Consider the following 25039-nt stretch of genomic DNA (forward strand, 5'->3'; position numbering starts at 1 on the left):
TCAAGATACCTACTAGATTACCTAGTAGTAGGCTTGCCAAACATCCCGAATTGGCCGGGACAGTCCCGAATTTCAGGGGGTGTCCCGGCGTCCCGTTCAGTTTTTCTTTTGGGGCGTTTTGTCCCGAATTTTCGTTTTTGTCCCAGAAAAAATTCGGGACGCGTTTTTTTAACTTTGTTCTTAACTTGTTTAAATTTGTCATGCTTTCATCAGTTTGCTCTTCCACTTTGCTAAACCTTTATAAACGAGAAAATGTTGTCAATTCCCAAACTGTAGGTGGGTAAGCATTATAAGTTATAACTTTATAAGATTAATAAGCGAATATCTAAGGGAATCGACTAATGTTGCCATCTAATGATTGACTAATGTTGCCACGATTGTAGAAAAGATACGTGTGAATCTGCACTACAGTCGAGTGAATCGACTGGAACTGGAACCCATTTAGGTACTTACACTATAAAGTAGGTAAGATCAAAGGAAAGAATAATGATGATAGGTGCACGCGTTTTTGGTTCAGGTGTTACCTATCAACCATAATGTAGGTACATTGGTACAGAGACATTGTTTAGCCCTATTTGAAAGGGCAATCCACTTTATGAACTCATACCCTCTATTTCACCTTTCAATTAAATGTAGAAAAACAAAGTCGTAGTAGACACAAAGTTCAATGAAATCTGTTATCTATGCAGGGAAAAAACAATGTAAATCAGATAATCAGAGCACCTTGATTAAGATCTTATTCCAAGAAACAGGGATACAAATGGCTAGAAATTCAAATTGTATTCAAACAAATAGGGTTGAATTTCAAACTTCATTTATACAAATAGGTTTGAATTTCAAAATTTATTTAAACAGTGCACTACAGTCGAATGAATCGACTGGAACTGGAACCCATATAGGTACCTACTTACACTATAAAGTAGGTCTTAGTACCTAGGTAAGATCAAAGGAAAGAATAATGATGATAGGTGCACGCGTTTTTGGTTCAGGTGTTACCCACATCAACCATAATGTAGGTACTGTTTAGCTTAGCCCTATTTGAAAGGGCAATCCACTTTATGAACTCATACCCTCTATTTCACCTTTCAAATTAAATAATGTAGAAAAACAAAGTCGTAGTAGACACAAAGTTCAATGAAATCTGTTATCTATGCAGGGAAAAAACAATGTAAATCAGAGCACCTTGATTAAGATCTTATTCCAAGAAACAGGGATACAAATGGCCAGAAATTCAAATTGTATTCAAACAAATAGGGTTGAATTTCAAACTTCATTTATACAAATAGGTTTGAATTTCAAAATTTATTTAAACAAATAGGCTAGAAATTCAGATTTTATTCAAGCAAATGGGTTTGAATTTCAGATTTTATTTAAGTAAATCGGTGTGAATTTCATATTATTCTTCAATCCTCAGATACAAAGACATGCTGCGACGGAGAGCAGTTGAAGAAGGGCTAGAAATTCAGATTTTATTCAAGCAAATGGGTTTGAATTTCAAATTTTATTTAAGTAAATCGGTGTGAATTTCATATTATTCTTCAATCCTCAGATACAAAGACATGCTGCGACGGAGAGCAGTTGAAGAAGCTCCATGATAACCTGGGCATGCTCTACCCTATGGTGTCCAGATGTCCGTCATGTTTCCATAGTATGACCAACTTCATCTGTGACTTTGCCTGTGCTACGGACCAGAGTCGATTCATGAACGCCACACGAGTGCTGCCTTCCAAAAATGGTACAGTACCCAATAGTCCAAAGAAATTTACTCCTTTGAAGCCAACAAAAGGCTCTCTGAAAGTCTGAAGTAAAGTCAAACAAAAGGCGCAGAACTGCAAATCAGTAATTCAGTTACACAACATTGGGGTGGAAAAAAGTTCGCCTCTGTTGCGAATCTCTGTAAAAGTACAATATTTTGAATCAAACCCAGATTCGAAGAAGGCTCTCTGAAAGTCTGAAGTAAAGTCAAACAAAAGGCGCAGAACTACAAATCAGTAGTTTAGTTACACAACATTGGGGTGGAAAAAAGTTCGCCTCTGTTGCGAATCTCTGTAAAAGTACAATATTTTGAATCAAACCCAGATTCGAAATCAAAGTTCGATTACATTTAGGGGCAAAGTTGTTCTGGAGAACTCAAAAAACTTCGAAAGTAGGGAGCTAGGGCCTGACATTATGTTAAATAACATCTTCATAATGTTGGGTATTGCATACTCATTTATTTTCAAGGCGCCGCATACGTAGACGAGGTGCAGGTATTCATGACGGAGAAGTTAAACTTCGAAAGTAGGGTGCTAGGGCCTGACATTATGTTATTCTTCATCTTCATAATGTTGGGTATTGCATACTCATTTATTTTCAAGGCGCCGCATACGTAGACGAGGTGCAGGTATTCATGACGGAGAAGTACATGCAGGGTTCGTTCGACGCATGCAAGCATGTCAGCTTTCCAGCCACTGGTACTAGGGCAATGGATGCTCTGTGTGGAGCTTGGAACGCTGTTACCTGCACGCCACGCAGGTGAGTAAACACTACTAAACATATTTGATTGACAATTCGTCGGTGAAGATGATGGTAATGATTTTCTTCAGAATAGATCAAGAACCATCTGCAGTGTATGCAACTATGCACTCTGGCAGTGCAATAGTCCTAAATGAAAATGGACGCGGCACACAAGGGATCAGGAGGAGACCGCCTTAACTATGCACTCTGCAGGGATATAAAGATATAATCCGATGTCAAGGAATTTGGGCATATATCAGAGGAAGGACACATACACGAAGAGCTCACTTTGAGGCTTAGGTGCAGGGGCAAACAGCCCTAAAGGATGGGTTAAGCTTATACGAAAGGAAAGACCAATCGATGCGGTGACATTATTTAAAATTTGAGGATCAATAGCAAGTTCTTTCATCTGGGATAAACTCCTATCAACCAGTCTATTCACATTCATCTGACTTCTCTCGAATGAAAGCCAACTTAAATGAATAGCTCGTCCCTATAAAGGGGATTTACCTAAAACCCAGTTTTTAACTTCAATTTTTCAGATGGTACAACTACATGTATGATCCGATGTTGAATGGTTACGCTCCCATGACCGCGAGATTTGTGTTCACTGACGCACCGGTTGGTCGCTTCATACCTGTCAATCCGAGAGTTATACCCTGCAACGAATCCGTTGATGTAAGTGTCTCTAATTTTATATAAAGGTACTATTCATGTCCTAATTCGACAGTCAAAATAAAGCAGTATACCTACTATGTTAACTCCCTATTGAATGGATAAAGTTCATATAAAGGAGCGCTGTAGCGCTCCGCCCCCACCGAGTCAAAACAGTTTGATAGTCACTTTTTGTTAGAGGATCATCATCGTGTACAAGTACTGACACCAAAGCTACACAGATGTTTAGAATGACGTCCAAGGTTGTGCACTGTGCAGTACAGGCTATGTAATAGGACAAGACAAGACGTATATTCTATGTACGTTTGTCTTGAGTAAATGCTACGTTTGTCTTGAGTAAACGCTTCTTTTGAAGGTGCCGATCCATTTCGGATTTTTACGATCCGTATCATTTTGGTGGCATTCCGGAAATTTCAGCAAAGCCTTTGGCACACCAGTGTCTCAGATTTACAAGCCAAGTAGTTGTACCACCTGATATCTATCGTTATCGTTCCATGTTTTTCCCAACAGGAATTCACCTCGCCATGTACTTGTTCAGACTGTCAAGCTAGCTGTCCTTCGTTGAAGAAGTCCCCTGTTCTTCCTCAGCCCATGGTGTGGCATCTGCCCGACATCCGAACCATTCTCTGGGTGGTATCCATTTTGTTCTTCACCCTCACTTCTCTCTTCCTGACATTGCACTATAGGAGGGAGCGGATGTCCCCGCCCAAGTCAGGTAAAGTTAAATGAGTTACGGGTATGCCATTCTAGTTTTCTCGAGTTCATGAAAAACTGGACAACTCACGAGAAACCAGAATTTCTCGACGTAGCCTATTCCGCGGAAAGATCGGTCCAAGATCAGCTGGAAGAAGAGTCCAAGTCCGAATTCAAAACCATCACGTTGAGTTACGTGATCATGTTTCTGTACGTGTCCATTGCTTTGGGTCATGTCAAGAATTGCTCCACACTTTTGGTGAGTAGGGGAGCCCTCTCACGCTCCGACTGTGTGACAGACCCAGGTCAGACGATAGATGGTCTGAAGGTGTGTCCAAACATAGTCAACCGGCCGTCGATCGACAAGGTGAATATATGTCGAGGTAGTGTAGACGGTGCAGTCGACATCGATCGACGGCCGGTCGACTATGTGTGGACCCACCTTGAGAGAACTAGAAGTCGGAATCTTTCTCCCTCACACACGTTTTGTAGGTCTGATAAACCTCGGTCTGTTAGATTGTTAGACAGATCCTTCTGAGTTTTGACTTTTATCATGGTACTGTTTGAATGTTGCTATGTACCTTTTGCACAGTACGTTGATACTTCGGGTAGGAGTGACAGGGTATGCCTATTATCCCTACAGACTGCTTATTATCCCTAGTATGCAGAGCTCATAAATCTGGATCAGATTCACCGTCTTCCTAACGATTTTAGAAGCTAACTAGTATGGAATGGGATGTTCAAATTGTTCAGGTTTTTTTTTAGTTACTATTTTATTTTACTCTATTTATTTTTTGTAAATGTTTTTACTTTTTCAACCTAATAAAGATGAATTTTTGTACAATAAATCTCCGCACTTTTTTCTTTCTGATTTGCACCGTGAGATTTGATGTCTGATTTGGAATTCGTACAAAATAGGATTTTTCGATGTGTACGTAACGTAGCTATGTAGGGTACCTGGTACCTACCAAATTATATTTTGATGGTTAGAAAAGGAGATATTTTTGCATAACACATCTAACTAAGTACCCATTAGGTATTGCTGGTATACCTAAACGGTTTTATAGGTACGAGAGTACGCTGTTGACCCTCTTACATAAAGGATGACGGGACGGAAAAAATTACAGTATTTCCATAAAAATTCTGATCCTCTTCAGTTAATAAAAATAGCCACAGCTTACCCCGAAAGTTAGCATTAAATTATGACGGGACCCTAGTGAACGACTTTCCAAAGTCTTATACGGACTCGGAATAAATAATTTTGTATTCTGAAGTTCAGACTTAAATATTTTCATGTGCGTCAAGAAACTTCAGTACTTTCGTAAATTTAACGATTTCAAAAACTTCAGATGGTCATTAGCTGGGTAGGTGCTATATTTTACGATCTAAACTTTGTCCGGCCCAAAAAACTTTGGTTACTACCTAGCCTGGTGGTAGTAATATTGCTTTTAAGTTCAGGCAGTATGGTAGACAAGGTAGGGGCTATTGGGAGACATAAAAGGTATAACTCACCGTTCAAAATTCAGAGGAGAAGTTCAGGTTCAGGAGTCTGAGGCAATGTCTCAGTCAGTCGATCCATGCCGTAATATTTACCTGTCCCCAGGTAATGCCGTTTCTAGTTTTGGCCATCGGCGTCGACAACATGTTCATCATTGTACAAACTTACCAGAGGGAGAAGAGAAACCCAGATGAATCTTTGGAGGAACACATAGGCAGAACATTGGGCAAAGTGGCATCATCCATTCTGCTGACGACCATATCAGAAACCGTGTGTTTCTTTCTAGGTGAGTTTGAGGTCTTTCAAAATGGCTTTGCCATTCCTTAAAACAATAAAATACGATGCATTTAGCTAAATTCTTTTATTGTTTCGCTGTCGCAACGTTGCGCAGAGCTGTCAACGGCAAGTTTTTCTTGACTCCGTGATGCCCTAAGTCAGTTAACCTTCCCTTTGTAGGTCATAGCTTTCGCCGGTGACATAGTGAGAGATGATTGTCGTTTTCTGGTACCTAACCATACTGTGTATGTACTACTGAACTAATCTATTTGCTTTCTATCCTGCACAGCTTGTGACATATGTGACTTGAGTTACAACAACATTCATCGTCCAGATGAAGACAGGTAGTAGGAGAGGAGGTTTAATAAATGTCTCTAAAGACAAACACTTTCATTTGTGATTCCAGGGGGTCTCTCAGATATGCCTGCTGTTAGAGGCTTCGCGTTGTATGGGTCGGTGAAGATGATGGTAATGATTTCCTTCAGAATAGATCAAGAACCATCTGCACTGTATGCAACTATGCACTCTGCAGGGATATAAAGATATAATCCGATGTCAAGGAATTCGGGCATATATCAGAGGAAGGACACATACACAAAGAACTCACTTTGAGGCTTAGGTGCAGGGGCAAACAAGGTGCACCCTAAAGGATGGGTTGAGCTTATACAAGAGGAAAGACCAACCGATGCGGTGACATTATTTAAAATTTGAGGATCAATAGCAAGTTCTTTCATCTGGGATAAACTCCTATCAACCAGTCTATTCACATTTATCTGACTTCTCTCGAATGAAAGCCAACTTAAATGAATAGCTCGTCCCTATAAAGGGATTTACCTAAAATCCAGTTTTTAACTTCAATTTTTCAGATGGTACAACTACATGTATGATCCGATGTTGAATGGTTACGCTCCCATGACCGCGAGATTTGTGTTCACTGACGTACCGGTTGGTCGCTTCATACCTGTCAATCCGAGAGTTATACCCTGCAACGAATCCGTTGATGTAAGTGTCTCTAATTTTATATAAAGGTACTATTCATGTCCTAATTCGACAGTCAAAATAAAGCAGTATACCTACTATCTTAACTCCCTATTGAATTGATAAAGTTCATATAAAGGAGCGCTGTAGCGCTCCGCCCCCACCGAGTCAAAACAGTTTGATAGTCACTTTTTGTTATAGGATCATCATCGTGTACAAGTACTGACACCAAAGCTACACAGATGTTTAGAATGACGTCCAAGGTTGTGCAGTACAGGCTATGTAATAGGACAAGACAAGACGTATATATTCTATGTACGTTTGTCTTGAGTAAATGCTACGTTTGTCTTGAGTAAACGCTTCTTTTGAAGGTGCCGATCCATTTCAGATTTCTACGATCCGTATCATTTTGGTGGCATTCCGGAAATTTCAGCAAAGCCTTTGGCACACCAGTGTCTCAGATTTACAAGCCAAGTAGTTGTACCACCTGATATCTATCGTTATCGTTCCATGTTTTTCCCAACAGGAATTCACCTCGCCATGTACTTGTTCAGACTGTCAAGCCAGCTGTCCTTCGTTGAAGAAGTCCCCTGGTCTTCCTCAGCCCATGGTGTGGCATCTGCCCGACATCCGAACTATTCTCTGGGTGGTATCCATATTGTTCTTCACTCTCACTTCTCTCTTCCTGACATTGCACTATAGGAGGGAGCGGATGTCCCCGCCCAAGTCAGGTAAAGTTAAATGAGTTACGGGTATGCCTATTATCCCTACAGACTGCTTATTATCCCTAGTATGCAGAGCTCATAAATCTGGATCAGATTCACCGTCTTCCTAACGATTTTAGAAGCTAACTAGTATGGAATGGGATGTTCAAATTGTTCAGGTTTTTTTTTAGTTACTATTTTATTTTACTCTATTTATTTTTTGTAAATGTTTTTACTTTTTCAACCTAATAAAGATGAATTTTTGTACAATAAATCTCCGCACTTTTTTCTTTCTGATTTGCACCGTGAGATTTGATGTCTGATTTGGAATTCGTACAAAATAGGATTTTTCGATGTGTACGTAACGTAGCTATGTAGGGTACCTGGTACCTACCAAATTATATTTTGATGGTTAGAAAAGGAGATATTTTTGCATAACACATCTAACTAAGTACCCATTAGGTATTGCTGGTATACCTACACAGTTTTAATTACCCTTGAAGTTGGATAATGCCAATTGGTAGATAAAAGACTTGACACGGAATCATTCTCTTTCTCTTCCTCGTTTGACTATAGTGTCGTGTGATATTTCGGATGGTTTTCAAAGTTCCAAAGTTTTTCAACCTCGTTTTTCCACGGTGTCTAGAAAAAGCAGAGTCCTCCAGCCCAGCGAAGATGCGAACTATTCAAATCATTTTGGTAAGTAAAACTCCAAGGTAAATAATTACAGGACCTCGATCCTTTGTATGACTGTATGAGGAAACAAGCTTGATTCATTCAGGTCGTAGTTAAGGCCCGCCACCATATCCAATATGCCCACTCAGAGGCTTAGGTGTAAGGTCAAACAGCTTTAAAGGATGAAAGATTGGTTATACATAGATTCTACGAATCTACGAAAAAGGCCCGCCATACACATTTCGGTCGGTGAAGATCTGCTTCCAATCTATGCCACATACAACTCGCCGCGCCGGTGCCAGAGATAGCTGTTCTGTGTAGTTCAGGCCTCTCAGGTGGCCGTAACTTGTGTTGCGTCTGTGGCGGGCTTACTAAAGTTAAGCAACATTACGCGTGGTTAGTATCCGGATGGGTGACCATCTGGGCAATCGCATGTTGCTGGCGTTTCCCGGCCTTACTCAGGGTGAGGTCAATGTGAGTAGACGGGTTGCTTGTCGCCAAACGGAGGGTAAAAACCTTGTCACTAAAGACCTAAGCAGACATACAGTGATGTTAAGCCTAATCAAACGAAAAATAATACCTATATACAGATCTACCCTCAGAGGTAAGAGGTTTGTTTTCAGTCACTATGTTTGAGACAGTAAGTTGAATTTAAGCTGGGGGAAGTGTATCCAAGAAAAAAATAATTAATGAAAGTAATAGCAAACGTGAGCACAAGAAGAGAAGAAATAAGTAAGGATTAAAACAAGGTACCTAAAAGTAGAAAGTAGAAATGAGAAATAAGGTGAGCACCAAATGCTGACGAGAAATAATTTTAGGGTTGGTAAAGGGATAGAGAGGAAAAGTTTATCAGATGGCCACTTACCTACCCTCAGTAGGTAATTATGATTATCTTCTTTCCCTTGTACATATGGGGTCGGCGTTTTTTCGTCAGCCTCTCAATCAGTCCTAACTATAGGGTGATTGCTTTGGGCCGTCTATTATCCAACAGGCCGGTATTATATCCAACGAGAATAAAATATAAAATTTATGTTCACAGAAACTTCTCACCTGAGGCAAAACAAAGCTGTCAGATTTCAGGACATTGACCTTGGAAAGTCGAGCGTGTTTGAGCAGTGGGGCTTCCTGTTGGAGCTTTTTCTTCAGCGTCAGTTCACGTCCATTGGTTATAGTAAGTTGTAGAAGACGCTAGTATAAAGGTGTGTCCACACATAGTTGACCGGAATGACCGGCCATCGATCGATGTCGACTGAACCTTCCACACTGCCTCGATAACATAATGTATTGTAGATTCAGCTCGTCAATCGACGGCCGTCTACGTGTGGACACACCTTTAGAAAAATTTGAAGTCCTAGAAATATCGCTCTGGATATAACTTCATTATGCGTATTGTTAGATATCCTACACATTATTCGTGACGGTGATAAGGGTGGCAATAATTATTTCTTGTGAAGCTATCAAGATAACAAACGCACAATGCACGTGATACAAATTATACCCTACATACCTAGGTATATCTAAATTAAAATTTTCTCTTTAATTGATGTACGTAATTAACTTAGCGATGTTCCTAGAGAAAAATGAGTTAAGAAAGATGTATATTATAATATCTCTATGTTTTATGCATTATGTAGGATCGTTAGCTTCAGTTTCTTTTATGCTAGGTGGGTATAGCTATATGTATTTTTCTAAACATTCATTCCTTTTTCTGCTTTTGTTGACAATCATATTTATTTCCTTTGGAATAAAACGAGTTCATGCTCAAATCTCAAGTGAAATGCAGTAGGTGTGGTCCTGGAAAAACTTGAAATACCTAAAACGCCAAGGAACAAAGAGTAGGTGCAAGGTAGGTACTTGACAAATGCTAAAGTTATGACAGGGTGTATGTGCTCTCCGTAGGTACATTAATGTATTTACCATCCTAACTAATGTTAATTTATCTCTCTACCTTCCTCCATTCTCTTTCACTCTTCCTTCGACAACTAGGTCGCTATTCACACACAAATGGGCAAATCAACTTCGATAATTAAACTTGGGAATAGAAACTTTGTTTCAGTGTGGCATTTGACCACTTTGACCTAGTTATAGTTACCCATTAAAACTTCAATTTATGATTCGTTCAAATGTTCACATATAAAATTACGAAATTTACGAAAAGGACTGGCTATGACATGAATGCATGATGGCGGTTTGCAAAACTCTCATTTTTTCCTACCCATTGTGTTCGTTGTAATAAAAGAAAATACTGCAAATGTTCTAGATTCTAGAAGATGAAATACGTAGATTATAAATGCTCTTCCTTCCTTTCTCCCTCTCTCTTTCTCCTTTCTCTTCCCCTCTCTCTTTCCTTCTCTCTGTCTCTCCCTTTCATACTCTTCCTCCTTGTACTTAATTTGGCTCTTACTTGGTCAACAGAATTCTACCTCTCTTCCTGCCAATTTCCAACCAAATTGAATTCGGGAACGAAGAAATAAATCGACCTCAAAGATAGTCTCATAATAAAGACTTATAGGTACCATTACTTTCAGCTTATGGGACTCTCTCTCTCTCTTTCTTTCTTTCCCTCCCACTCCCCCTCCCTTTCTCTCTCCCTCCCTCCATACAAAGTAAAACGAGAGAGTTGCACAAAGAATAAGAGAGGATAGAGAGATAAAAACTAAAAAACAATATATTTTTCTCTGGGGGATTTTTTCGTTTTCTGGGTAAAACAGGGGACTGGGGTCGAGACAGGGCCGAGTTTAGATAAAATTTCATGGCTCGGATAGACTCGAACCCGCGACCTTTCACGCACCAGACCACATTGACTTTGAATTCAATTGAATCACTTTTAAACTTGAAAATCAAGTCACACACACTTGAACGCTTTCGATTCTAATCATGGTAATTTTGTTTATTTGTGATGAAATTTTAGAGGTGAAGAGATTTAAATTTCAGAATTTTTCTCCTTCAAAATTTTCATATTGTTTTACTAGTGGTGGGTCGCTGGGTCGTGGGTTATATGGTTTCCCCAAACATAACTTGTTGGTTTCCTTCTTGAAATTCGGTCTGCAAAGGGGATCCATATTATAGCTTCCAATTCGTGCCTGAGAAAGAAAATGGGAAATAAATCAAAGGAGAATATTGTGTGCCAGTGAAGCGTGTAGAATTTCATTTGAAATTAATGAATTAAAAACGAGGAAGGAAGAAAGTGTCTATAGAAACGAAATGAAAATTTCATTTCATGATATAAACTAATCTACATCCTTAAATGAACCTCTCTATAAAGTTTGAGCGACTCAGGCCAAAGTTCAGTCCTGAGAAACGAGAACTCTTTTTGAGCTTTTTGCAAAAATTAGCCCTGAAAAGAGGCCGAATTGCAGATTTCTCGAACTTCGGCCCATGAACATTCCTAATTGATAGGTATCCTAAAAGGAACCTCTCTGCAATGTTTGAACGACCGCGGAACATAGATAATTAAGTATAGGTTGGTTTGTCTTCGGCTTACAATACCCTCTTCTGCTTTCCAGTGTGCGCCAAAAACCCAATGAAAGTTCTACTGACGGGGATTCTATTAACGTCGGCTCTAGCATTTGGAATACGCCATCTAGAAGTAACGACCGATCCTGTCAAACTATGGGCGTCACCAAACAGTAGAGCCAGGAGTCGATCCATGCCGTAATATTTACCTGTTCCCAGGTAATGCCGTTTCTAGTTTTGGCCATCGGCGTTGACAACATGTTCATCATTGTACAAAGTTACCAGAGGGAGAAGAGAAACCCAGATGAATCTTTGGAGGAACACATAGGCAGAACATTGGGCAAAGTGGCATCATCCATTCTGCTGACGTCCATATCAGAAACCGTGTGTTTCTTTCTAGGTGAGTTTGAGGTCTTTCAAGATGGCTTTGCCATTCCTTAAAACAATAAAATACGATGCATTTAGCTAAATTCTTTTATTGTTTCGCTGTCGCAACGTTGCGCAGAGCTACGATAATACGCAGAGCTGACTTCGAATTCTCATTCGTTCTAGTCATATTATACTGTGCGCCATGTCGGTGCCAAATATCGCCCTTCAAGTAGCATATCGGGTCAACCAATTGTAGCTCGACAGATTTCGAAACGATAATACGCAGAGCTGGCTTCGAATTCTCATTCGTTCTACTCATATTATACTGTGCGCCATGTCGGTGCCAAATATCGCCCTTCAAGTAGCATATCGGGTCAACCAATTGTAGCTCGACAGATTTCGAAACCTATGATGTGAGTTACCCGTACATAGTAAGAGAGGAGGTTTAATAAATAAATGTCTCTAAAGACAAACACTTTCATTTGTGATTCCAGGGGGTCTCTCAGATATGCCTGCTGTTAGAGGCTTCGCGTTGTATGCTGCTCTTGCGCTTCTCATCGATTTCGTACTGCAAATCACATGTTTTGTGTCTCTGCTTACATTGGATTCCAAGAAACAAGTAAGTCCACAACGAAGACTCTAGTTAACAATCTCTGTGAACATTAGAACAATGCTCCCTTGACTTTATCTTTTGTCACTCGTCACCCAGATAACATGAGTAGTTATGTTTTGTGAGTTCTCCAAGCCAAGAAGATGTAGTGGTGTAGGAAAAAAAAAAATGTTATTTACATATACAGTTTTCATTTTTCCTTAATTTTCGCTCTAGGATTCTGGTCTGGACTTTGTTTCCTGCATCAAAAGCGACGGCCTCTCCCGTCCCCAATCCGTGGAAGACATATCCAATATTGAAAAATTCTAACTCAGGGGCGGGATTAATGCCTAGGGCATTCTCTTCCATCCAATGTTATTTACATATCCAGTTTTCATTTTTCCTTCATTTTCGCTCTAGGATTCTGGTCTGGACTTTGTTTCCTGCATCAAAAGCGACGGCCTCTCCCGTCCCCAATCCGTGGAAGACATATCCTCGCACCCAGAGGTGCACAGTTATTACGATTCTCCTTCCTTTAGTGTGTACAATTTCTTCAAATCCGTCTACATTCCGTTCCTGCTGAGCAAATATGTGAGGCCGCTTGTGATCATGGCGTTTCTGCTCTTGCTGTGCTCCAGCATCGTTGTGATCCCCAACATAGACATTGGACTCGACAAGGAACTGTCCGTCTCGGAAGACTCCTATGTTTATAAATATTTTACGGTAAGCTGAAATCAAAGTATGTATAGGTATGTACCTACCTACCTACCTACTTACTAACCTAATATGTGTCCTTTGTATACCTGGGTACTTTCACTTACCTAATACCCCCATTAATCTTTTCTGCATCTACCATTCCCGCATTAATCTTTTCTGTATCCACAATTTTTCAGCTGGGAAAGCCAGATTTGGGTCTGGAGAAAATCTGCTTCGCTCCCCTGTCAACAAGCTCGTCTAACAATCAAAGCAACTGTGCTGTGCAAAGTATCTGGGGATATTACAAGAATAATGAGGCTATGTTCAACAGAATAGGCAGTGATCGCGAGGGATTCCCTACAAACTATTTGGATCAATTTCTGAAGTGTTCCCAGTAAGTAGGAAACGTAGAACTTTAACAAATATGAGCTAATACGGTACTAACAGGGCCGTAGCCAGAACCATATTAATCCTTCAAATGGAGGAGTTGCAAGTGGGTAAAAATTATAAATAAATGGTCGATTCCTATGTAAAAAGTTGGGAAAAATCCAAATCTGAGGTCAATTATTAATCCTTCAAATTATCGGAGTCCGCCGCATAGTAAATGAGCAAAAAGGCCCCCCTAAATACGGCCCTGAATACGAACAATAAATATCTAGTTAGGTTTAGGACGTAGAGATAGCATACGTTTTGACAGTGAGTGAGATTTTGCTACAGGTTTTGTTGAGTCCTTAAAATTATGCATACCGTAAGTGGACTGTTACTAATTTTATCCCTTTCAAATATGACATTTCTGTGCTTCACAGCAATCCATACCAATGCTTAGCTCCATTTGGAGGACCTATAGATCCCGCCATCGCTCTCGGAGGCTTTCCAGACGTCAACGATCCTGAAAGATCCCTCTATGTGGACGCGGCCTATCAGAAAGCCACAGCTGTCATCATAACGTTCATAGTCAAGAACCATCATGATCCAAATAAGCTGAAACCTGCACTCGATTAATTTTTTGAGTGCACTCAAAACCGAGTGAATCTTTGAGTGCACTCAAAGTAGAATGCATTGGAGACTTTCATTTCCACTTTCACCTTTTCACCTCCACCTCCACTTTCATCTCCACTTTCACCTCCACCTCCATTCTCGCCCCCCCTGTCCATTTTCACCTCAACCTCCATATTCGCCTCCACCTCCACTTTCATGTCCACCTCCACTTTTGCCTCCTCCTATTTTTTCACCTCCACCTCCACTTTCATCTCCACTTTCACCTCCACCTCCATTTTCTTCTCCACTTTCATTTCTACCTCCACTTTCGCCTCCACCTCCATTTTCACTTCCACCTCCACTTCCATTAGGTTAGGTTAGGTTAGATTAGGTTGGGTTAGGTTAGCCTTCCACCTCCACTTCCATTAGGTTAGGTTAGGTTAGGTTAGATTCCACTTTCACCTCCACGCAAAAGTGGAGGTGGACATGAAATTGGAGGTGGAGGTGAATATGGAGGTTGAGGTGAAAATGGACAGGGAGGGGGGCGAAAATGGAGGTGGAGGCAAAAGTGAGGGTGGAGGCGAAAGTGGAGGTGGAGGCGGAAATAGGGGTGGAGGCGAAAGTGGGGTTGGGTTGGGTTAGGTTAGGTTAGGTTAGGTTAGGGTTGGTTAGGTTAGGTTGGGTTAGGTTAGGTTAGGTTAGGTTGGGTTAGGTTAGGTTAGGTTTGGAATCATACAAAATTTCGTCCTCTTTTTTATGTTAATTTTTTGAGTGCACTCAAAACCGAGTGATCTTTCACCTCCACTTCCGCTTTCGCCTCTACCTCCATTTTCACTTTACCCTGACTTTTACCATATCTCTAACCGTTTAGTCGGTTTAGCTGAAAACCGCCAAAAAACGGTCGAAATCCGTCCAAAAGCGGTCAAATTACCGCCAAGCGCAGCACCTATCTCAACTAAACGTTTTCTGTTGCATCCTTGTCACATTTGTGACTAACATACTAAATTTCAAGTCTTTAGCTCATACCGTTCCCGAGATATTGTTAAACTAGACCGAAAACCGCCAAAAAGGGTAAAATGCCGCCAACCAATGCTTCCCGAGATATTGTTAAATTACACCGAAAACCGCCAAAAAGCGGTAAAATGCCGCCAACCGTTGCACCGATCTTAACTAGCTCATACCGTCCCCGATATATTGTTAAATTACACCGAAAACCGCCAAAAAGCGGTAAAATGCCGCCAACCGTTGCACCGATCTTAACCAAAAAAGTTTCGTGTCTCATCCTTGTTACATTTGACAGCTACATACCAAATTTCAAGTCGGTAGCTCTTACCATTCTCGAGATATTTTGTTTAGAGACAGACAGACACACACACGGACCAATGGCTGAAACTTTGGATTTAGGCTCTAGGAACCTCAAAACTTGTCAACAATAATTTTGAAGAGAAGTACATCAAGAATATTAGTGACATATAGAATTTCAGGGAGAGAGAGAGAGAGAGAGAGAGAGAGAGAGAGAGAGAGAGAGAGAGAGAGAGAGAGAGAGAGAGAGAGAGAGTTTGGTGAAAGGCTAGTAATTAGATAGGTAGGTAACTATGTCATACCTAAATGAACACAAGATAGAATATTTAGTCAAGACAGCTAGATTACAAGAAGGTAGATGGATTACATCCATTACCGTACAAATAATCTCACAGTTTAAAATAGAGAAGTAGGTACATGGTACATACCTTCTCAAACACATCCGTCAAGTAATTAAAGTGAAAATGTTGCTCGAGATAGGTATCGCACACATTGTTTTACATAAAACAATATACATAAATAAATCATAACCATACAAAAACAACGCAAGCATTAGGCATATAACAGAACAAACATTTCCAAGCAATAAGAATGAGAATATAAAAGTTTGAAATATTCATCACCGCCGCCGTGCCGTCATCACATACACTTATTGTTGAGCAAAATTCTTATGAATTACATAAACATGAACGGCATACAACAAAGAACATGGAAAGCAACAACTAGTTTCTTCATGAGCAGGTGTGAGGAAAACTGTGTTGAGAGAGAGCGCGCGAGAAAAAGCCGGGTAGAAAAAAAAAAAAAATGGGGAAGAAAATTGGGTGGTAGGAGAGACAAGTGAAGGAAAGGCACAGTTGAAGTCTCTCGCTACTCAGTACAACACGCGACGTCCGTGTCTCTCAACATCCGTGGATATACGCGTCGTCTGTATGCAGTTTGAAGACATACCGCTTGAGTGGGATCTAGACAGCACTCTTCAGCTGACCGCCCCGTCCCCTATTTCTTCCACTTCTGTTTCTCCTTCTCATCCTGTACCTCTGGGCGAGGACTCTCGCCTGCACCGCTACTTCAGTGAGGGCCATCATGATTCCGTGCGATCCAGACCTCCGCGCCGCTCAGCCACCATGACATTACTCCGTCCCCTATTTCTTCCACTTCTGTTTCTCCTTCTCATCCTGTACCTCTGGGCGAAGACTCTCGCCTGCACCGCTACTTCAGTGAGGGCCATCATGATTCCGTGCGATCCAGACCTCCGCGCCGCTCAGCCACCATGACATTACATTCCGGCAGGTAAGACCTGTTGGCAGACCCCTCGGAGCCACAAATTTAAACTCCGTTTAAGATTTAATCTCGGTTTCCGGCGTGTACGACATGCATAAAACATTGTTAAAGCGCCTAATAGGAAAAAAAAAAAAAAAAAAAAAAAAAAAAATTTCGGTTTAAACAATTTGATTGCTTTTAATTTTTGAAAATTAGTCTCGGTTTAAGCAATCTGATTGGCTTTAATTTTTGAAAATTCTAAAAATCAACCAATCAGATTTCTTAATCAGAGAATTAAACTGAGTTTAAATTCACTTTGTGGACCCCGGCCTTATTGTTACTACATAACCTATAAGGATCTGAAAATGAAATTGATAAAAATATTTACAGCATCAGTTGTAAAATGTAAGATTATTTATCAACAGTTTTTTTTTTTTTTTTTTTTTTTTTTTTTTTTTTTTTTTTTTTTTTTTTTCTTTTTTTTTTTTTTTTTTGGGGGAGGGAGGGGGGGGGTTTTTTTTTTTTTTTTTTTCTGTGTGACCTCTTTTACCTTTGATTCTGGAGAACGGAAATCATAGGAAGTACTTGTCTTATAGGTAGGTATTTATGTTTACTTAGGGAATAGGTACATGATTGTAGCTACCTAGGTACTTGATGTTGATCCAACCGTAGAATAGGTACGGCGTAAGACACCTACTCGTAAAAATGTAGATCGTATTGGTTTTCACTTCAGAATAGATCTGTCTAACATTGATGAAATTGATGGGATGTCGGTCAAAATATTTCGAAAATCGGAAGGTACAAAAAGTGAGAAAATTCTACCTCCAAAGAAGATTAAACTCAAAGTCAAACCTTTTACAATAATTACTCTTTTGAAAGAAGTGTGAAAATATAACAGAATGGATATAAAGGTAAAATACTTCTATACTTTTCTTTCCTCTCAATTCCATTCTCTTCTTTTCCTAACATCTCTTCCCCTTGGCTCTCATCTTCCCTCTTCATCTTTCTCTTCCTTCATTCTTCTACTTCAACATCTTCTTTTTATTTATAACCATCATATCTGTTGGTTTTTATATTTATATTTCCTCAAATGGCAGTGACCTGTGAGCAGTCCAACTATCATTCTGATGTTGTGTCTGCTCAGATTCACTAGTTTTTGAGCTGTGGTTTTCGAGGGTCCATTTATCATCTCCTTCGATTGTCTCAGTGGTAGATATAAATTTATCTGACTTATAAGCGAATCCGCCGGGATTCCAAGCTAATTTAAGTAATTGAATTTTGATGTATGAATAGAATTGAAAAAGTGACTGAACGAAGCGAAGTCTCTTCAATAAGATTAAAAAACGAAGTAAGTAAACAAGGTGGAGTGAAACAGCGAGAAAGAAAGACAAATGGTATTTTCCAGGACTTACATAGAAACTCCTTCCAACTCGTGGCTGGATGACTATTTCGGTTGGTCCTCTGCTGCTGAATCGTGTTGCAAAATGACTCCCGATGGAACCTTTTGCCCGCATGCCAACTTGGGTAAGCTGAAGGAATTCGGTCACCATATTGAAGTTTTGATTGTTTTCATGTAAAAATAACGTGGAACACATGATCATTGTGTCAGTATTCCTTTCAGGTACACTTACGTAGGTACGGGGTACGTGTAAGTATGTACTGCTTACGAGTATCTACGTATACATAGGAAGTTGTTCGAAATATTGAAATCCCAAAGTAGTCAACTTTATTTTTGAAAAGCTTTTGAGCACATCCAGAAAAGTTCACTTTTCAATCATATGGTTTTGTTATTTCTTGAAGTTCATATATGCAGGTACCAAATGTACCTATATTACCCATTTATTGTGCTATTCCCCATGACGAGAAACTTTTTTTCTCTATTCACATTTCTGAGAATTACATAGGTATTTCAGAATACCTACCTATGTAATTCTCAGAAAATTACATGAGAATTACATAGGTATTTCGGAAAATGTTTTTGCTATTCTTGTTCTATTCAAATTGAACAACTTGCAAATCATTAACTTTTTTTCTGTGTCAGGTACATAGCTACATTTTGTTGAAAAAAAAAGTCAATACCTATGTAATTCTCAGAAAATTACATGAGAATTACATAGGTATTTCGGAAAATGTTTTTGCTATTTTTGTTCTATTCAAATTGAACAACTTGCAAATCATTAACTTTTTTTCTGTGTCAGGTACATAGCTACATTTTGTTGAAAAAAAAAAAAAGTCAACGGCAAGTTTTTCTTGACTCCGTGATGCCCTAAGTCAGTTAACCTTCCCTTTATAGGTCATAGCTTTCGCCGGTGACATAGTGAGAGATGATTGTCGTTTTCTGGTACCTAACCATACTGTGTATGTACTAATGAACTAATCTATTTGCTTTCTATCCTGCACAGCTTGTGACATATGTGACTTGAGTTACAACAACATTCATCGTCCAGATGAAGACAGCTTTCAGAGGTTCATTTCCTACTTCCTTAAGGATGATCCAGACCAGTTCTGTGTGAAAGGAGGCCATGCTGCATATTCCCAGGTATATTTCTCAAATTTCTTTGTCAAGTTTAGCTTTACATAACGTTTCGTATTATGGATAAGATTGTTGAAGCTTCCATTCTACTATGGGCCTGGTTGCTCCTCTCCCGAGAGAGGGTATGCAATTAACACTGCGACCTTTGTTGTTGAAGCTTACTGCAACCATATTAGGTATCTGTGGATTTGGTTGCACTACCTTCCTTCATCTCACAATGCAAAATTTAAACCCGACTTTATTTTCTTGTTGAAGCTTGAAGTTTACTGCAACCATATTAGGTATCTGTGGATTTGGTTGCACTACCTTCCTTCATCTCACAATGCAAAATTTAAACCCGACTTTATTTTCACGGGATCAAAATAGTGTGTAAGCTTTCCAAATATTGCAATTCTTTGTGTACGAGTACCTATGTCTTGAGTAAGTATGTATGAATGAGCAGTATTGGGAATAATTATGAGTTATGAGAAATCGTCACAGATATATTATGTACCTACCTACGTACATCCTTTTTTTCGGGTTCTTCTTTTCAGGCTGTTAACATTTACGAGCACAATAACAAGACCCAGGTTGGAGCTAGTCATTTCCAAGCATTCCATACGGTGCTAAAGTCGTCCAAAGATTACTACAGCGCTTTATTACAAGCGCGCTCCCTAGCGGAGAATATCACTCAGGTTCTCCAACACAAGTTGAACACAACTGATGTGACCGTTTTTCCTTACAGGTAGGTAGGTAATCTACAACAGGTGCCGTACCCCAAAAATACACTGAATAATGTTAGCAACAGTAAACTTGCAAAGTATTTGCTACAGAGGTACGTAATCTTTTTTCTGAACCTCATTTGAAAAATTCCCTGAAGTTACCTACTTCCTACTTACATATTTTCCCGACCTTTTAGAAACTTGACTATCAGAATATTGTAAAATATGATCCCATTTCTAAGTATCTACTTTATTTTTGTCTAATGTAGGTACTAGGTAGGAGTTGCAAATCTCCGAGGTAAACAAGATAGGCACGTACCTTCCTACCTATCACTGGGTTTCTTACGAACTCATTTCACGTTAGACTTATGCATGCATATTATTCCTTCTTCTTCCTACTTTTCCGTAATGTTTCATCAAGGTAAACTTTTTTCACCACTTAGTAATTCTGAGCATACTCCAAACCATCGCATTCCCTGAAGTTACCTACTTACATATTTTTCCGACCTTTAGAAACTTGACTATCAGAATATTGAAAAAAATTATCCCATTTCTAAGTAGGTATCTATACTTTTTTTTTGTTTAATGTATGTAGGTAGGTACTAGGTAGGAGTTGCAAATCTCCGAGGTAAACAAGATAGGCACGTACCTTCCTACCTATCACTGGGTTTCTTACGAACTCATTTCACATTAGACTTATGCATGCATATTATTCAAGTCCTTCTTCTTCCTACTTTTCCGTAATGTTTCATCAAGGTAAACTTTTTTCACCACTTAGTAATTCTGAGCATACTCCAAACCATCGCTGCAATGCTTACGAAACTCCCGGATGTAAAGAGCAAGGTAAACGATTTCTTAATGGAAAGGAAAAGAGCTAGACGAGCGAAAGAAACGAATATTCTGTCGGGGGAATTAGCAAAGATGTTGAAAACAAACAAGGGGGAAATTTATTGAAGACGAAATTTTATCTATCAAATTTTTTATTACCAGAGAGACTTGGAGGAACGAGGAACGTAATGAACTAAGTTTCGCTTTTTATTTCATCGCGTCTAGAGAAAAGGCCAGGCTTAGAAGATGAGCACTAACTATATCTATGTAGGCATCTATATAAGCCTGTTTATCCAAAGTCTGAAGCAGACCTAAAAGTCTTCCTTTTTGTTCTTCCAGAACACTTGAAAAAGGAGAAAAATAAATATAAAACAGAATGGAAAAGCTGGCTCCTTTATACCATTTTCCTGTTGAGTTTCAATTTCAGGATAATCTCTCATGTCTTGCGTGTTATCTTTCCATTTTCTTATATTTTTGAGGCTTATGAATTTCCATTCTCCTTCAAACACAAAGTGTATTTTAAACTTCTTGTTTGTTTTCAGCGTATTTTACGTGTTCTTTGAACAATACCTAACATCATGGAAAGACATGCTGTCCAGTCTGGGCATCTCTTTACTGGCAATCCTCAAACACAAAGTGTATTTTAAACTTCTTGTTTGCTTTCAGCGTATTTTACGTGTTCTTTGAACAATACCTAACATCATGGAAAGACATGCTGTCCAGTCTGGGCATCTCTTTACTGGCAATCTTCCTGGTGTCCTTTGTACTGATGGCGTTCAACCTATCAGCAGCTTGCATCATTGTTCTCACCATCTCAATGACTATTATCAACATCACAGGGTTTATGTACTGGTGGGGCATATCCCTCAATGCTTTGTCTACTGTTAATCTAGTCATGGTATGTACCAACAGAATGTCATACTCAGCATAAAATTTTGAGGTTCTGGTTCTGGATAGATATAATGTAGTCATTCTCGTAACTTGAGCCTAAGGTGTTCATTTTTCCAGATTCACTGATCTCAGACACTCCGTTTAAACCAAAGTCGTAACTTCTTTTAAAAGCCCAAATATTGGGATATGGTCCATTACCCAATCAAAATTGAAAAACTACTGTGGAGATAGCCTGTGGCTTATGGGTATAATTTGAATCCTACTGAATAAATTTCTGAACCTCCCTGACCCATATGCCTTATTGTGAATCTGTTCCAGGCTATTGGAATATCTGTTGAATTCTGCAGCCACTTTGTTCACTCGTTCACAAGTTCTATACATATATGCCTTATTGTGAATCTGTTCCAGGCTATTGGAATATCTGTTGAATTCTGCAGCCACTTTGTTCACTCGTTCACAAGTTCTATACACGCGTCCCCAATAGAAAGGGTCAGCGAATCTCTATCTGAAACTGGAAGCTCGGTAAGTCGGATTTCTTCAATCTGCGGATCTCAGTACCTACATAAATAGGTAGGTATGTATAATCAAATAATCATATATGTATAGGTAAAATATTATGTGAAAGTGGAACAATACGTAATGTGCAGCATCTCTTTTAGAAGAGGGTTGAGACGGGGGATTCATGCTGCCAACCTGCCATCCAAAAATGATCAGGAAAGTATACATATTTTCAAAACGGGATACTTTGTGAAGTATTTAGTACTATGACAGGAAAATGACTAGTAATGTAAAGAGAAAGTAATTTGCATCATTTTCCTGATCAGGAAATAGGTAGGAATAGGAACTTGAAACCCTTTCACTTTGGTAGGTATATAAATAGGTACGTATACGTATGTATAATCAAATAATCATATATGTATAGGTAAAATATTATGTGAAAGTGGAACAATACGTAATGTGCCGCATCTCTTTTAGAAGAGGGTTGAGACGGGGGATTCATAATGCCAACCTGCCATCCAAAAATGATCAGGAAAGTATACATATTTTCAAAACGGGATACTTTGTGAAGTATTTAGTATTATGACAGGAAAATGACTAATAATGTAAAGAGAAAGTAATTTGCATCATTTTCCTGATCAGGAAATAGGTAGGAATAGGAACTTGAAACCCTTTCACTTTGGTAGGTACTTACAAAATAGCAAAATACCTACTGTCTGGTACACATTAAACTAATGGTACTTTCACAACTAATGGTGCTTTGCATCAAATACCTAACTCTTTTCTTTTGACCTCTGCAGGTATTCTCGGGAATAACTTTGACCAAGTTCGGAGGAATCATTGTGTTGGCGTTTGCACGGAGTAAAATTTTCAAGATCTTCTACTTTCGCATGTACTTACTCATCGTGATATTTGGAGCGATGCATGATTTTCTTTTGACCTCTGCAGGTATTCTCGGGAATAACTTTGACCAAGTTCGGAGGAATAATTGTGTTGGCGTTTGCACGGAGTAAAATTTTCAAGATCTTCTACTTTCGCATGTACTTACTCATCGTGATATTTGGAGCGATGCATGGCTTGGTCTTCCTACCGGTGCTCCTTAGTTACATAGGTGAGTTGTCTTGATTGAAACAAAGGTAAGTCGATCTTACCTAAATATTAAAATTATGTGAATTGTACATCAAAAATGACCCCTTGTAGGCTTTTCAGAAGGTACGGCTCGGCTCTTATTCAGGGCCAAAGATCCGCTATTCAGGGCTGACCGGTGATACCTAAATATTAAAATTATGTGAATTGTAGATCAAAAATGACCCCTTGTAGGCTTTTCAGAAGGTACGGCTCGGCTCTTATTCAGGGCCAAAGATCCGCTATTCAGGGCTGACCGGTGGGAAAACATCAAAAGGAGTTCGTCCTTCTCGGGACTTAACCTTTCAAGTAAGGTGGCCAAAACTTTGCAGAGAGGTTTATTAAAGGATGTAGATCAAAAGTGACCGCGCCGAAGTTCGAGAAATGTACGGTGCGGCCAATTTTCAAGTTCAAATTTTCGAAAAATCTCAAGATAATTTACTAGATGTTATTTCTCTGCAGGTCCTCCCATCAACAGGGAAAAGTACAAATACCATCTGATGAAATCCCGACTAAGATCCAATGGTATTCTGATGGAGGAAACGAGAATCCTCAATAAGAAGAACAATGTTACCAACAACAAAAACAACAACAACAACAACAACAACAACAACAACAACAACAACAACAACATTGTCAACAATAATTTTGAAGAGAAGTACATCAAGAATATTAGTGACATATAGAATTTCAGGGTGAGAGAAGGAGAGAGAAAGAGAGAGAGAGAGAGAGAGAGAGAGAGAGAGAGAGAGAGAGAGAGAGAGAGAGAGAGAGACTTTGGTGAAAGGCTAGTAATTAGATAGGTAGGTAACTATGTCATACCTAAATGAACACAAAATAGAATATTTAGTCAAGACAGCTATATTACAAGAAGGTGGATGGATTACATCCATTACCGTACAAATAATCTCACAGTTTAAAATAGAGAAGTATGTACCATACCTTCTCAAACACATCCGTCAAGTAATTAAAGTGAAAATGTTGCTCTAGATAGGTATCGCACACATTGTTTTACATAAAACAATATACATAAATAAATCATAACCATACAAAAACAACGCAAGCATTAGGCATATAACAAAACAAACATTTCCAAGCAATAAGAATGAGAATATAAAAGTTTGAAATATTCATCACCGCCGCCGTGCCGTCATCATACACTTATTGTAAGAGCAAAATTCTTATGAATTACATAAACATGAACGGCATACAACAAAGAACATGGAAAGCAACAACTAGTTTCTTCATCAGCAGGTGTGAGGAAAACTGTGTTGAGAGAGAGCGCGCGAGAAAAAGCCGGGTAGAAAAAAAAATGGGGAAGAAAATTGGGTGGTAGGAGAGACAAGTGAAGGAAAGGCACAGTTGAAGTCTCTCGCTACTCAGTACAACACGCGACGTCCGTGTCTCTCAACATCCGTGGATATACGCGTCGTCTGTATGCAGTTTGAAGACATACCGCTTGAGTGGGATCTAGACAGCACTCTTCAGCTGACCGCCCCGTCCCCTATTTCTTCCACTTCTGTTTCTCCTTCTCATCCTGTACCTCTGGGCGAAGACTCTCGCCTGCACCGCTACTTCAGTGAGGGCCATCATGATTCCGTGCGATCCAGACCTCCGCGCCGCTCAGCCACCATGACATTACATTCCGGCAGGTAAGACCTGTAACCTGTTGGCAGACCCCTCGGAGCCACAAATTTAAACTCCGTTTAAGTTTTAATCTCGGTTTCCGGCGTGTACGACATGCATAAAACATTGTTAAAGCGCCTAATAGGAAAAAAAAAAAAAAAAAAAAAAAAAAAAAAATCTGGGTTAAACAAC

General features: G+C 39.4%; 1 protein-coding gene across 1 annotated transcript in view; it reads left to right on the forward strand.

Annotated features, from left to right (window-relative positions):
- LOC103510845 (NPC intracellular cholesterol transporter 1-like) overlaps positions 1-25039 on the forward strand; it is a 48822-nt gene that overhangs the window by 20274 nt on the left and 3509 nt on the right. Inside the window, exons 3-28 of the mRNA XM_026824796.1 lie at positions 1550-1735; positions 2358-2514; positions 3039-3174; positions 3682-3897; positions 3959-4192; positions 5468-5648; positions 6045-6106; positions 6497-6640; positions 7143-7347; positions 7897-8019; positions 9035-9166; positions 11502-11629; positions 11671-11851; positions 12315-12439; positions 12830-13132; positions 13303-13499; positions 13912-14095; positions 16488-16675; positions 18051-18169; positions 19048-19184; positions 19712-19902; positions 21374-21605; positions 22007-22120; positions 23045-23207; positions 23684-23821; positions 23855-24873. Of these exons, the coding sequence (XP_026680597.1) occupies positions 1550-1735; positions 2358-2514; positions 3039-3174; positions 3682-3897; positions 3959-4192; positions 5468-5648; positions 6045-6106; positions 6497-6640; positions 7143-7347; positions 7897-8019; positions 9035-9166; positions 11502-11629; positions 11671-11851; positions 12315-12439; positions 12830-13132; positions 13303-13499; positions 13912-14095; positions 16488-16675; positions 18051-18169; positions 19048-19184; positions 19712-19902; positions 21374-21605; positions 22007-22120; positions 23045-23207; positions 23684-23821; positions 23855-23907 (4229 nt within the window). The 3' untranslated portion in view covers positions 23908-24873. The remainder of the gene's footprint in view (positions 1-1549; positions 1736-2357; positions 2515-3038; positions 3175-3681; positions 3898-3958; positions 4193-5467; positions 5649-6044; positions 6107-6496; positions 6641-7142; positions 7348-7896; positions 8020-9034; positions 9167-11501; positions 11630-11670; positions 11852-12314; positions 12440-12829; positions 13133-13302; positions 13500-13911; positions 14096-16487; positions 16676-18050; positions 18170-19047; positions 19185-19711; positions 19903-21373; positions 21606-22006; positions 22121-23044; positions 23208-23683; positions 23822-23854; positions 24874-25039) is intronic.

The sequence above is a fragment of the Diaphorina citri genome, unplaced genomic scaffold (assembly GCF_000475195.1).
Source record: "Diaphorina citri unplaced genomic scaffold, Diaci psyllid genome assembly version 1.1 scaffold649, whole genome shotgun sequence".
Classification (NCBI taxonomy): domain Eukaryota; kingdom Metazoa; phylum Arthropoda; class Insecta; order Hemiptera; family Psyllidae; genus Diaphorina; species Diaphorina citri.